Source organism: Phocoena phocoena, chromosome 2 (assembly GCF_963924675.1).
Source record: "Phocoena phocoena chromosome 2, mPhoPho1.1, whole genome shotgun sequence".
In the NCBI taxonomy this organism is placed as follows: domain Eukaryota; kingdom Metazoa; phylum Chordata; class Mammalia; order Artiodactyla; family Phocoenidae; genus Phocoena; species Phocoena phocoena.
In genome coordinates, this window is record NC_089220.1 from 40,326,029 (window position 1) to 40,338,339 (window position 12,311).

Here is a 12,311-nt window from a genome sequence, read left to right on the forward strand (position 1 = left end):
GAGAAACGCGGAGAAGAATGAGAATGAGGCAGCGAGGGAACGAAAGGGACAGAGGGTGAGATGGAGATAAGAGAGAATAAAAGAGAGAATGAAGGAATCAGAGGTTCACACACACAGAATGAATGAGCTTCCTCTTTCAGACTGAAAAGAGAGGATGAGGTAGAAAGAGACACGGAGAGAGACCAGACCTGGGGACACACACAGAGGGAGAGGATAACCTCTCCAAACACACACACTCCAGCACTGTCCCCATCCAATCTGAGTTCCCTCGCGGCGGTGTGTCTCAGCCTTTCTCTCTCCTCTCTCTTCCTTCCCCGACCCCGGAACAATGTGGAGACTGTATTTTCAGGAGCCGCGCGGGGCGGCACGGTTTTTCGCAGCAAGCTGGGCTCGCAGCCCGCTCTGTTTGTCCAGGTGTGGGCAGGGGGCGGCAGCCTCCCGGCGTCTTGGGCTGCCGCTGCGTTTTCGCACCAAGGAAGCGGGAGGCTCTGCTCGCATGTTTCCCGCTTCCAGGAGAAAACTCCCTCCCTACCTCCATACATAAATATATTAAGGGAACAGACAAATCTTCATTGTTCAGAAATAAGCCAAGGAGGCCGGCCGGCTCCCCTTGGCCCGGCCAAGCGAGGCTGGAAGGAAGGGAGGGAGAGAGAGGCGGGGGCCGCGCGGATCCGGTGTCACGTTGCAGATTCCCACTAAAGATAACGAAACGTGATCTATTTTTCAGAACAGCAAGTGGATGGGAAAGAACCTTGACAACACAAAACTCATTTACTAATGGACTGGTTTTGGGTTTCTCTCCTTTGGGTCCGCACATCGCCCTGCCTGAGCCCTCGGCCTATTCAGAGCTCGTGGGGAGCAGCATCCCCCAGGAGGCAGGTGGGCGGCTGCTCGGGTGCCGCGCCGCCATCGGAGCCCGGGATCCCGAGGGTCGAGGGCACCTGGAGTTTCCGACCAAGTAGAGGAAAAAGATGGACGTTGTCACTTCAGCCAGGATTTGGGGAGTCTTCTCACTGCCCCAGAGCGACGACGCTAATTTATTGAAGAGACACCTCCCGAAGCCCTTCCCTTCCAAATATCTTTAGGTAGAGTAGAATCCCCGCTGTCGTTCTTAATGGCAAAGGAATTCCAAGAAAGCCGGCCGGGAGCCTCAAAGCATCTCGCTCCAAGCCAGAAGGGAAACAAGTGGGTCCCAGCCAGAGCTTTTTGAACCAAGGCCTTATGTCAACCCGACCGAGAAACCCCAGCACCAACTGGTGCCTCTGCATTGACCTTTCCATAGACCAGTTGTGCGCACCCGGCCGTTACCTGTACGGAGGGAGGCACAGGAGAGCAGAAGCCTGGTGTTGGGAGCTCCTTTCCAGCCGCGTTACCCTCGGGAGCCGCGAAGCGGCGAGGGCAGCAGCTAGAGTTGCTCGTTGCCTTTAAATCTCCGCCGCATCTCTGTTTTCTTGTGATTTGCGTTGACAGCAAAAGGTTTTAAGTTACTAGAACAACTCAAACCTTTCTGTGTGCGATTTAAAATGGATCATTTGGTTTATGTGGTTTGTAAATTCATGTCATTTTACCTCTTTTAGTGGTTTTCAGTGAAAGGTTCCATTTTGGGAAACCTTATATATCTGAGCCAATAATTAACATTTATAACGATTGGTTCCCCTAACCGAGGGATTGAAATAGCAGGTAGGCTCGTTGGTACAAAGCGAAAGGCACTTTTCCTTTCTAGTCACGCGATCTACTGGATTGAACGCTAGGAGAAAGGCTGGCGGGCCCGGGCACGGCCTCCAAGGACGAGCACCACATCACATCAACCCCGGTGCCCGCAATCGCGGCATCCACACGGTCGTCTTCCCAGTTGTCGCCAACGTCTAGTGCGTCTTGATTCCTTTTGAAGAGAGATGAAAAGAAGTGGGCAGGGAGGTCTGGAGGAAGCCGGAAAAAAGGTGGTCATATTGGTGTCTAATTGTCATCTCTCTGCTCCCTGTAAATCAATACCTGCCCTTATTTGTCCAAGCTGTGCCTCATTTCCTTATACAAAATTGTTAATTATAAAGTACACCCCATACTCAATTTACCGTTTGTCTTTTAAGAGACTTGGTTGTACTTACAGACTCCCGCCCCCCCCCCCACATTCCTCTAACACACACACACATTGTAATTCTGTGCACTCGCTCCAGACTTTAGGGCATTAACTGATTTTTTAGAGCCGAGTTTAAGCCTCTGTTCCAGTCCTCACACAGCTGCCATGTCAATAAGGACTGTTCCAAGCAGAGACGTTCCTTCTGGCAGGACACTGCAGCTCCTCAGGACTTCATCTGAAACATCATGAGCACTAAAATAAGACCGCCAGGGAAAATTACCAGACACATGGGCTTGGGCTTAGCTTTGCCAGGTTTCCAGTTTAGAAAGTAAGTCATTGGGCACACAGTGTGGTAGGGGCTCTTTTGAAATAATATGCACCCATTAAATGCACTTAAAAATAATCCCAAACATATTGAAATATCAGCATCTATTTCCAAGGTCTAATTGCATGGGATACTGCAGGGTTTCAAAGATGCAAAAAGCATTGTTTGGGAGTTCAGCGGAGAAGCAGCTTCATGTCTACTCGGAGCCTCCTGAGAGACAGCTAGGGAGTGGAAACCCTTCATGAGTTTAAGATGTACATTGCAGGGTGCATTGGACTGGGTGCATTATTTTAAAACCATATAAATAATACAAGGGGAAAGAGACACCGTGCTTCTCCTTCTTCCACTCCCACTTATGTCTCAATATGTAAATGGTTCTGCGATGCTGGGCTCTTGCTGATGGAATCAAAACATATTTAAAGAAGATGAGAACCTAGAGTTTGCTCCTTGCATTCACCAAAAGGAGACATTTAAATCAAAAGCATTTTTGAAGTGTACTTAAAATTCTGTTTTGTAGTTATCTAATCAGAGATAAGTATAGTCATAAAGTCACTCTCCTTCCACCGTTTGGCTCCCCTTATCTCCACGCATTGTTCTTATCTCCTGCCAGTCTCAGCTCTGACAATAGATTATCTTTGTTTAGAGACGCTAATTGTTTTCAAAATCTTTTTAATAATTGCTTTGGAACAAGGTGTGCAAATGAGGCTTAAGATAATTACAGCTTCATTTGTTTGTGTAGTTTTAATAAGCATTCTCCACACATACACAAAATAAGAGATGATAGGACTGAAACTGCAAGACATCTCTCATTCCCTGGCAGTAAAATAGGCCAGCATTGCAATCTACACACACACACACACACACACACACACACACACACACACACCTCTTTATTTAATCTTCTTGGAGCCGCTGTCGTTCTCGCTTTGAGGGCAGTGTCCCTCTCAGAACAGGGCAAGGATTATGTTACAACCAGAGGGCTATTGGAGCCGGACACAGTTTTATTTAATTTACACCCCATCCAGCGCCTTTCGCGCGAGGTTCCCAAAGCATTTTTGCTAATAGCAAGTAAATCTTCTCGGCATTCCTCGGTAGCAGAGGTGGCCTTGGAAAATGCAACCGCGCTAATGGGGAAACCGAGTCCAGAAGCCTGCCCACTTAAACCATAGAACATTAAGATACCAAATCATAAATGAACCTTCGGCATCTCTATCTGCTCAGCAACTATGCTCTACACAACTCTTTGCGTGGTCCTAAATAGTCGCGGCCTTTTGAGAATGAGGGAAGCGCTATACAGCCGGGAGTATCTGTGCCTTTTGGAGGGAGGTGGGGGCAGGAGGGAAGAGAGGAGGAAATTAGGCTTGGCTCCTGGAGCTGAAGCCAGCCGGGAGAGAAGCCATTCTTCCAGCGGTTGCAGCCCGGAGCACTGGTCTGCTCTTGTATTATTTATCGCGTTCCATAAGCTATTCATCAATCCATTACTTATTCATTCCAACATTAAGGTAATTAAATATGAGCTCACCGGGAAAGGGCAAGTCTGCAAGGGACAGAGACAGGGTATGGAGGGAGAGGAGGCGAATCAGGTCTGGAGTCATTGATTTGTGCAGAGATGTGCGCGGCTGCCCTTAGGTGACACTGCAGAGGGGGCTCACTTTTCAAGGTCCTGACGCGCTCACCCACTCCCACCACCCCCGTCCCCGAGAAGCACCGCTCCCTCCCCCCAACCCCCCCTCGCTTCCCACCGCTCGCGGTCCCCCTCCTCCCACCACTCCCTATCCCTCGCTGCACAGCCTCGCCCTCCCCGCGCGGGGCGGCGCGGCCTCGCGGCCCGGCCTGGCGGCGCGCGGGCTGGCCAGCCCCGGATAGGCGCCGCCCGCAGCCAATCAGCGCGCCGGGGACGCTGCGCGCTTTAAGGCAGCTGCGGGGAGAACAGAAACCAAGTTCCCCGGCAACAAGCAGCATCCACCCGGCGGGAGGCCGGAGCCAGCGAGGCCCGAAAAGCTGCGGAGTGAGCCGGACGCTCCTTGTCCAGCGCGAGTCCTACTTCTCCTCCACTAACTCGGCCGCCCGTCCCCAAGTCTCGACTCGCTTTTTAGCCTTCGCAAAGCCTAGGGAGGGGGTTAGGAGCAGCCGCGCCCCCCTCTCTGCGGCTGCCTCCTCCTGCTTTTTCGGCTTTGCTCCCTGCCGCGTGCGCCAGGGCAGTGCGCCCCGGCAGGCCCCAGCCATGTCGATGCTGCCATCGTTCGGCTTCACGCAGGAGCAAGTGGCGTGCGTATGCGAGGTTTTGCAGCAAGGCGGGAACCTGGAGCGTCTGGGCAGGTTCCTGTGGTCGCTGCCCGCCTGCGACCACCTGCACAAGAACGAAAGCGTGCTCAAGGCCAAGGCCGTGGTCGCCTTCCACCGCGGCAACTTCCGCGAGCTCTACAAGATCCTGGAGAGCCACCAGTTCTCGCCTCACAACCACCCCAAGCTGCAGCAACTGTGGCTGAAGGCGCACTACGTGGAGGCCGAGAAGTTGCGCGGCCGGCCCTTGGGCGCGGTGGGCAAATATCGGGTGCGCCGAAAATTCCCGTTGCCGCGCACCATCTGGGACGGCGAAGAGACCAGCTACTGCTTCAAGGAGAAGTCGCGGGGCGTGCTGCGGGAGTGGTACGCGCATAACCCCTACCCCTCGCCGCGTGAGAAGCGGGAGCTGGCCGAGGCCACCGGCCTCACCACCACCCAAGTCAGCAACTGGTTTAAGAACCGGAGGCAAAGAGACCGGGCCGCCGAGGCCAAGGAAAGGTACGCGGAGTGATTCCCGCTGATCGGGCGACCCCGGGAAGCCTTCCTGTCCCCGCCGCCCCTTCCCGCCCCCGCAGGCACCAGCCACCGTGTCCACCCAGCCGGCCGGAGCCCTCCGCCGGGCGGCGCCCAGGCTTCCGCGGCACTGCGGCGAAAGTTCGTGAACTCTGAGATCGCTTGCTAGGGGTGGGGCGGGGGGGGGGCTCATCTGATTTGAGCGTCCGCGCGTGGGTTTCCTTGGATGTGTGTTGGGAAATGTTGGCGCTAGGTTTGTTTTTCATGCCTCCTTGGCTGGCTGGGGCGAGGAGTGGCGGGTGGAGAGTGAGTTTCTAGATCAGCTTAGAAGGGCAGTGTTGATTGGTATCGCGAGGAGAGGAGTTCGGTGGGGCCTGAGGGTCTCGAACCTCTCTCCTCTTGTTCCCGGTGAGGGTGGAGCTGGCCAGAAACTTATTCTCAGCCATCACTCCGCCCCGTCCTTCAATCGCTCTGTCCTGGTAGTCTTCTGGGTGAGAGGTCGCTTAATTCCGCACTAGCTGTACAAAGGGAGGAGTCTTTCAAAAGAAATCCACAGAAAAGAGCTTTGGGAGAGTTGGCGCTGCATTTACTCCCTGGCGCCCCAAGCCCAGAAAAGATTGCTCCTCGTCGGCTCCCTCGAGCCTGGCTGGGAGCCGAGGCTGGTCAGTCTCGCTGTCCGCGCCGCCCCCCCGCCCCCCTCCCCGGGTGAGGAAGGGGTTTCCAGTCGCAGACTTCTCTCGCCCCAGAGCTCAGAAGGCAATATTTTTTTAACCTGTCTGTGCCCCCGCCCTCCTCACGCCAACACACCCGGCCACCTGGCCCGGCTCCACTCGTTTGCTGTTGAGTTTCCGACCGAGATTCGGAAGAGCGTGTGGGAGGCGGCGGCGGCGGCTGCGGCGGTGGGGAGAGCGCTTCGGGGAGCCGGGCAGTTTGGGGGAAACCTAAGCTCCCGAGTCGGCTGGGTTTCTTTTGTTCGCTTCGGAGCCTGGGGGCCGAAGATGTCGCCGCCTTGTTCCCCTCTGGGTGGGAAAGCAGAGTCTGGATAGCTGAAATGGGCTCTCTGGGAGAGACTGCGAAAGATGGGGAGAGAGTTGGGGAGACAGGCGGGCCCCGCGGTGGGGAGGACGGCCGAGCCCTCTGAAGGCAGAAGCGCCAAGGGCTACAAGACCCTGCAGTTCACCAGCACCGAGCGCCCAGACTGAGACCCCGGTTCTTCGCACAGGCTCCGGCTGTGCGGGGTCGCGAAGTTGCCCTGTGGGGAATGGGTGCGCGGGTGTGGATGCCCGCAGGGAGTCTGAGAGAGGGCTGTGAGGGACTGCGGGCTGAGCGAGTAACACGGAGACAGGGACAGTACAGTTCCAGGTAGATGTTAGTTTCAAAAAGGCCGTCCTTTAAGCCAGGCCCGAGGGCCCACTCCCTGATGAAATCGGAGAGACTGGCTGCGCTCCCTGTGTTTACTCAGGTCACTGGGCCGCTCTGGACACCACTTCCCATGACCTGTCCTGTGTCTCTGAGACCACAACCTCCGGGCAGGGGCAGGGAAACTCGGCGGTTAATCGTTTCCTCAGATGGGAACAGGACAATTGACTTGATTCACCACCAAACATCTGTTCATTGGGTGCTGTTCGTCCCCCGATCATTTTCTTCATCACCAACAATCATTTGTTGGAAGATTTTCAAATTTCATTACTTCTAAATGTGGTACTTGTTGATAGGTATTTAAAAATAACTGGTTGAACAAAAATTTAAAAATAATTTTTATGTTTCAAATAAGCCCTGCTGATCTGGCTTTCTATAATCTGGGAGAGGAAGGGACCTGGCTCCCCAGGAGCTCTGTCCGTAGCTCCCCATTTCTCAAGTCTCTTCTGCCTCTTCATTTCCCCTAGGACCGTTGGGGATGGGTGAGAGGGCAGAGCTTCTCCATTTGGGTCAATGACTGATTGCACAATGGCCCTTTCCTCCTTCCAGCTCCCCTCCCTCCATCTCACACTTTTTTTTAACTTACTTTTTTTTTTTTTTTTTTAACCATATGGTGTTGTCCTCTATTTCTTAGGGAGAACACTGAAAACAATAACTCCTCCTCCAACAAGCAGAATCAACTCTCTCCTCTGGAAGGGGGCAAGCCGCTCATGTCCAGCTCAGAAGAAGAATTCTCACCTCCCCAAAGTCCAGACCAGAACTCGGTCCTTCTGCTGCAGGGCAATATGAGCCACGCCAGGAGCTCAAACTATTCTCTCCCAGGTTTAACCGCCTCTCAGCCCACCCACGGCCTGCAAGCCCACCAGCATCAGCTCCAGGACTCTCTGCTGGGCCCCCTCACCTCCAGTCTGGTGGACTTGGGGTCCTAAGGGGGAGGGATTGGGGCCTCGAAGCAGCGACTAGGGACACTTGTAAATAGAAATCAGGAACATTTTTGCAGCTTGTTTCTGGGGTTCTTTGCGCATAAAGGAATGGTGGACTTTCACAAATATCTTTTTAAAAATTCAAACCCAACAGCAATCTCAAGCTCAGTGCCCTCTTCTCTCCAACTCTTTCCACTTTTGCATTATTTCCCCTCCCAGTGTGGAGATCAGGGAAAAGGAAAATAAAAAACAACCCAAACAAACAAAAATATCCAGTCACCCAGTCTTGGTTCTGGGCAACCCGTGTTCCTGCTTCAGTAGCCTTTCTTTTTTCTTTTTCTTTTTTTCAATGAATGGGAATTACAAAATCAACTGGATTTTAATTATTTCATTTTAATTTATTTATGGAAAAATGTTTTGAGAAGAGGAAAAGGAAATGAAAATGAGAGAGAGAGACAGAGAGAGAGGAGATCAAAATAGTGAAAAGATCCTCCAGCCTGGGAGGAACTGGTTGCATTCTTAAGGTGAATAGGAAAAATATGATCTTATAACTTTTTTTTGATGGGGAAAATTAAGTTTACATTTTCATATTTAGTGTTAAACAATTTTATGTAGATTAAAATGAAAGAACAGTATTAGGGGAAAAAACAAGTGCCTAAATGTCTTAATGCTCTCTATGTGAGGCAGTTAGAAATAGAAGTGACCATTAGTAATACAAATACTTCTGTCAAATTTAGTGGGGGTTTTTGGTTGTTGTTTGTTTTCTTGGGTTTTTTTATGGCAAACTTTAAAAATGTACCAGTGTGAAAAAACACTTTCCTGAATGCCATTACTTCTCATGCCCTTGAAGCTTTCTTATCTGTAGCCTACTCCTGTTAAGGGTTTCTCCTGTTCCTAGTTTCTAGCTTGCAAAAATAGGTAACAAATCTAGCAACCTGGTATTTGTTACTAAAACAGCATGTGTTTTCAGGTTTCTTTTCTATTGTACCTAAACCAGTCTAAATTAAAACTTAGTAGAACACCAGGAGTACTGATTCTGTTTCTGAAAGGTGAGTTGTGTATTGCTGTCATTGGGCCCCCCCCCTTTTTTAAACGAATAGTTTTCTTGCTTTCTTACTTAATGGTGGTTATGAATTGCAGGGTACTTTGAAGGCCATCCCCTGAACCAAGAGTGGTGACTGAGTTAATTATATGACAGAAAAAGAGTGAATTTAGCTTTGGGGTATTTATTTATTTTTTTATTATTTAGAGATGCAGTTTTGTTTACCACTAGCTCTTCTCCACATCATTCGTATGTTAGCTCTTTTGTATTATTAACAAATTTATGACAAGACTGTGAAAGTAAAATAATTTATCTGCTTGGGGGGAAAAAAAAAGGGAACTTGTACAAGGATAGCAACATTGTGAATTACTCTGTACAAATAGAAAGCAGACCAACAGGACAGGAGTTCTTTGCGGTGCTGCCTGATAGTGTCCAGAAAAATCTCAGTAATCATGTAGGCTCCAAATTATTTTTGCCTGGGGCAAAAATGATGTATCTTTGTATTTAGCTTTTAAAATTAGTGAAACAAATGGCATTATTTATTAAAATTCTACTCAGGATAACAGGATTGGCTTGCTTGTGCTTTGTAAAATATTACTCCCCAGAGGAAGTCTATTTTCTGACATGACAGTTTCATAATTTTGATTTTTCTCCATCTGTGTCACCATTAATATATTCATTTCTTTCTTACTCTTTCCTATCTTTCCTGTCCTGATCTAGAAGTGGGGGTGGGAGATGGGGAGATTAAGGCCTTCTTATTATGCGTTTTTGTTTTTTTTTAAATGCTAAATGGCTGTGACTGAGTTCCAGGGAGAAAGGGTCACTGTACTTAACTGTAGTCACTTTTACTTATAAAGTCATTTTTCCCCTCAGTGATGGACAGATGTTCACACAGCCGCTCAGAGACCATCCTTTGGATTGGGAGCTCAGGGTCCCAATCTCCCTTGTTAGTGTTTTGGATCATTAAGTTGGTGTTTATTTAAGTCACTAGGGTGTTTATTCTCCACGTCTTGGGCCACGGAGAAATGCCACCCTCTGCAGGAGGGGCTCTCACAGGGGATCTCCTCGCATTCTTCACATTCACTCCCCAAAACAAACACCCTGCACAAAGATAGCTTTCAATGACCCTGACAGGCTTCAAAGGACACCGCGGAAATCTCCCTGAAAAATAGGAAGGGCCAATTACTTTAATTTCTTACATGCCCTCTCTTCCTACCCAGATGACTAACCCCCCACTCTTCCAGCTCTGTTTAGTATAATTTCAGACTCGTGGAAGTTCTGTCTCCCTGGGCACCCCGGCCCCGTTCCTGCTCCCTTGGTTGGTGAATCTTGGAAATGTCTGCAAATCTGGCAAGGAGCAGAGTGGGCCGGTCCTGTAAAAGCCCCTGTGATTACTGCTTGTAAACTCGTTAAAAGGACAATTTTCTGTCACAGTCATAAACTCTTTGTAAAATCCCTGGCATTCGATCCAGAGTGCGCAAATTCCAGATGTGTTTAATAAGAAATTGCACAATGTGCCTCCCTCGCCATCCTCCTCTCAGTCTGGCTAAACCAGGGACAAGCCGGAGGAAGCGAGAAAGCTGAATATTGCTTTGAGTTTTCTTGGCAATCATTTTAGAGCAATCATTAGGGGGAACTAACCATATATTTTTTTTCCTCGAGGAAATCTTCAAGGACCTGCTGTTAAGGGACCTCTAATTTACCTTCTCGGCTTCACAGTTTAACTGAATCAAAAGCCACTTTTCGATTTGTCCTTTACAGATTTCATAAGGAGAGCCCAAAGTAATGAACGACGGCTTATAAATAGTTTTTAGGATGAAACCTTACAGAATTTCATCAAGTAAAATGAAAACAATAACATATTAGGGCGATTTTTAAATTTTTTACGTTTTAGATCTGAACACAGGATTGTTCAGGTCCCCACTGCCTGCTTGCCTTGACCTCTTGGCTGAGAACGAAGCTTCCTTAAATGCTCGGGAGGCCAAGGGGCTTGGCCGACGGTTCCTGAATTTGGCTTAGCAGGTAGGGACTCAAGAGTCCCCAAAGCACCACGAGCTGCGGGCAGGGAGAAAGAGGCCGCTGAGGCCGGGCACCGCCGGTCTTGAACTATTCTCCAGGCAGGACAGGTTGGGCTTGACCCCGAGATGAAGCGGAAGCTTCCAGGAAGAGGCAGTGGCATTGGTGCTTGTGGGCGAACTCTGAGTTTGCTGAGCAGTGACCCTTGTCACGCCGCTCTCCCCCGCACCCTGAGGGCGAGTCGGGCACCTGGCACCGACCCCGCACGCAACGGCTGTTCCTCTGCTCCGCCGCAGCCTCCGCGCCTGCAGCGGCGGCTGCGGCTGGAGGGGGCTTCACTCCTACCGCCTCCCCCGCCTGGAGGTCTTTGGTCAAGTCTGCAAGCAGAACTCCAGGTTAGGGAGCCAGAGGCTTCCGTTCCGCGCGTCTCCGGCTGCAGAAAACTGGAGGAGCTGCTCCTGCCACTCTGCCCTCCCAAGGCGCGGGAAATCGGGGCGCCGCTGCTCTCCGCCCCCGGACCCGGGTGGAGCCGCTTCACCGTTTCATGGAGAATCGCGCGCGTCCCGGGAGCCGCATCACTGCGCAGCTCCAGGCTCGGGGCCTGGTGGCCCGGCCTGCGGAGCCCCTGAGGCTGGCCTCTAAGGTCCAGACCATGGAGGAGGCAAAGGCCTGAGCTTCGGGGGACAACGCAGCTGCCGTGGCCTTGGGCACCCCGGAGCCACCTCCCAAGCTCAAGTCGCATCTCGCTCTTTGAATTAAGGAGCTAAGTTCCGGGCGAGGCACGTGAGCCACGCGGGAAGCGCTACCGCTGGGTTGGATCAGGCCCAGTGGCAGAGGGATGAAGCGGTCTTGGCCACTCGCGGCTCCCGGGCCAGGCGGCAGGTGGGAGCGTTCCCTGGTTCTCAGACGCGAGGGCAGCCGGCTCAGGCCCAAGAGCCTGGTCGGGAGGCGGCCTAGGCCCGGCCGCCCTTCCTACTTCAGGTATGGCCCGTTTCCTTTGCTTCCTGCGGCCTGGGTCTTGGCCCTCGGACCTGGGCCCATCACCCGCGCGCTCGGCGGAGGGGTGCCAGCCACAGAGGGCACCCCTTCCCTGGCTTGTCGTTAGAACTTCAACGGTGGCCGAGGAGAGCGGCCCGGGTTTCTAGAGTCTCGGGCAGGACCGGGCGGCAGCTCGGCTTCCATCGCTGGGCCTGGTCCGGCGTTTCCCCCTAGCCCGTGGCCCTGGGGCGAGCAGCGGCCTCCTCCCCACGCACCTCCCGGGTCCCCAGCAGGGAGGCCCCGGCCGAGGCCCGCAGCGCGCTTCGGGCTGGGCTGTCGCGGCGCACACTTTGCCCTTCTTTGGTGGGGCAGGTGGTGTTGACAGAACAGGTGGGTCAGGGTTAAGTTGAGGAGAGTGGCTGGTGGCCCACGCGCTCTCTCTACGTTATTTCTTCTTTTTTTTCTGAGCTTTTCCCAGGAGTAGGAGACTAAAAACACTCCCAGACTACCTCCTCCAAACACCCGAAGCCAGCGGAGCTAGTGTCTGTGCCCACTTAGCCCCCAGGGGCAGTTCGCACCAAGGGTACCCGAGGGCTCAGTTCCTTAGCCCGCAGGTATGCTCCGTGACCTTAGGTGGGGACTTGTGAGCCCCCTCAAGTGACCCCCGCCTTCGTTTCTTCCCTAGTTTGATTGAATCCAATAGCTCCACCTGGCAGATTCTCTAAAGATATG

The 12,311-nt window shown here is 52.1% G+C and overlaps 1 protein-coding gene across 2 annotated transcripts; it reads left to right on the forward strand.

Annotated features, from left to right (window-relative positions):
- The first annotated feature begins 4,335 nt into the window (after positions 1-4,335).
- Positions 4,336-8,567, forward strand: SIX1 (SIX homeobox 1). 2 transcript variants are annotated; one of them, XM_065871418.1, is made up of 2 exons: positions 4,336-5,186; positions 7,255-8,567. In XM_065871418.1, exons 1-2 carry the CDS (start codon positions 4,627-4,629, stop codon positions 7,547-7,549), a joined length of 855 nt encoding a protein of 284 aa, XP_065727490.1. In that variant the 5' UTR covers positions 4,336-4,626; the 3' UTR covers positions 7,550-8,567. The 2 variants fall into 2 exon arrangements, with proteins under 2 accessions (XP_065727490.1, XP_065727489.1); XM_065871417.1 differs by having other exon boundaries at positions 4,627-5,195; positions 7,255-7,549.
- Positions 8,568-12,311: the final 3,744 nt, after the last annotated feature.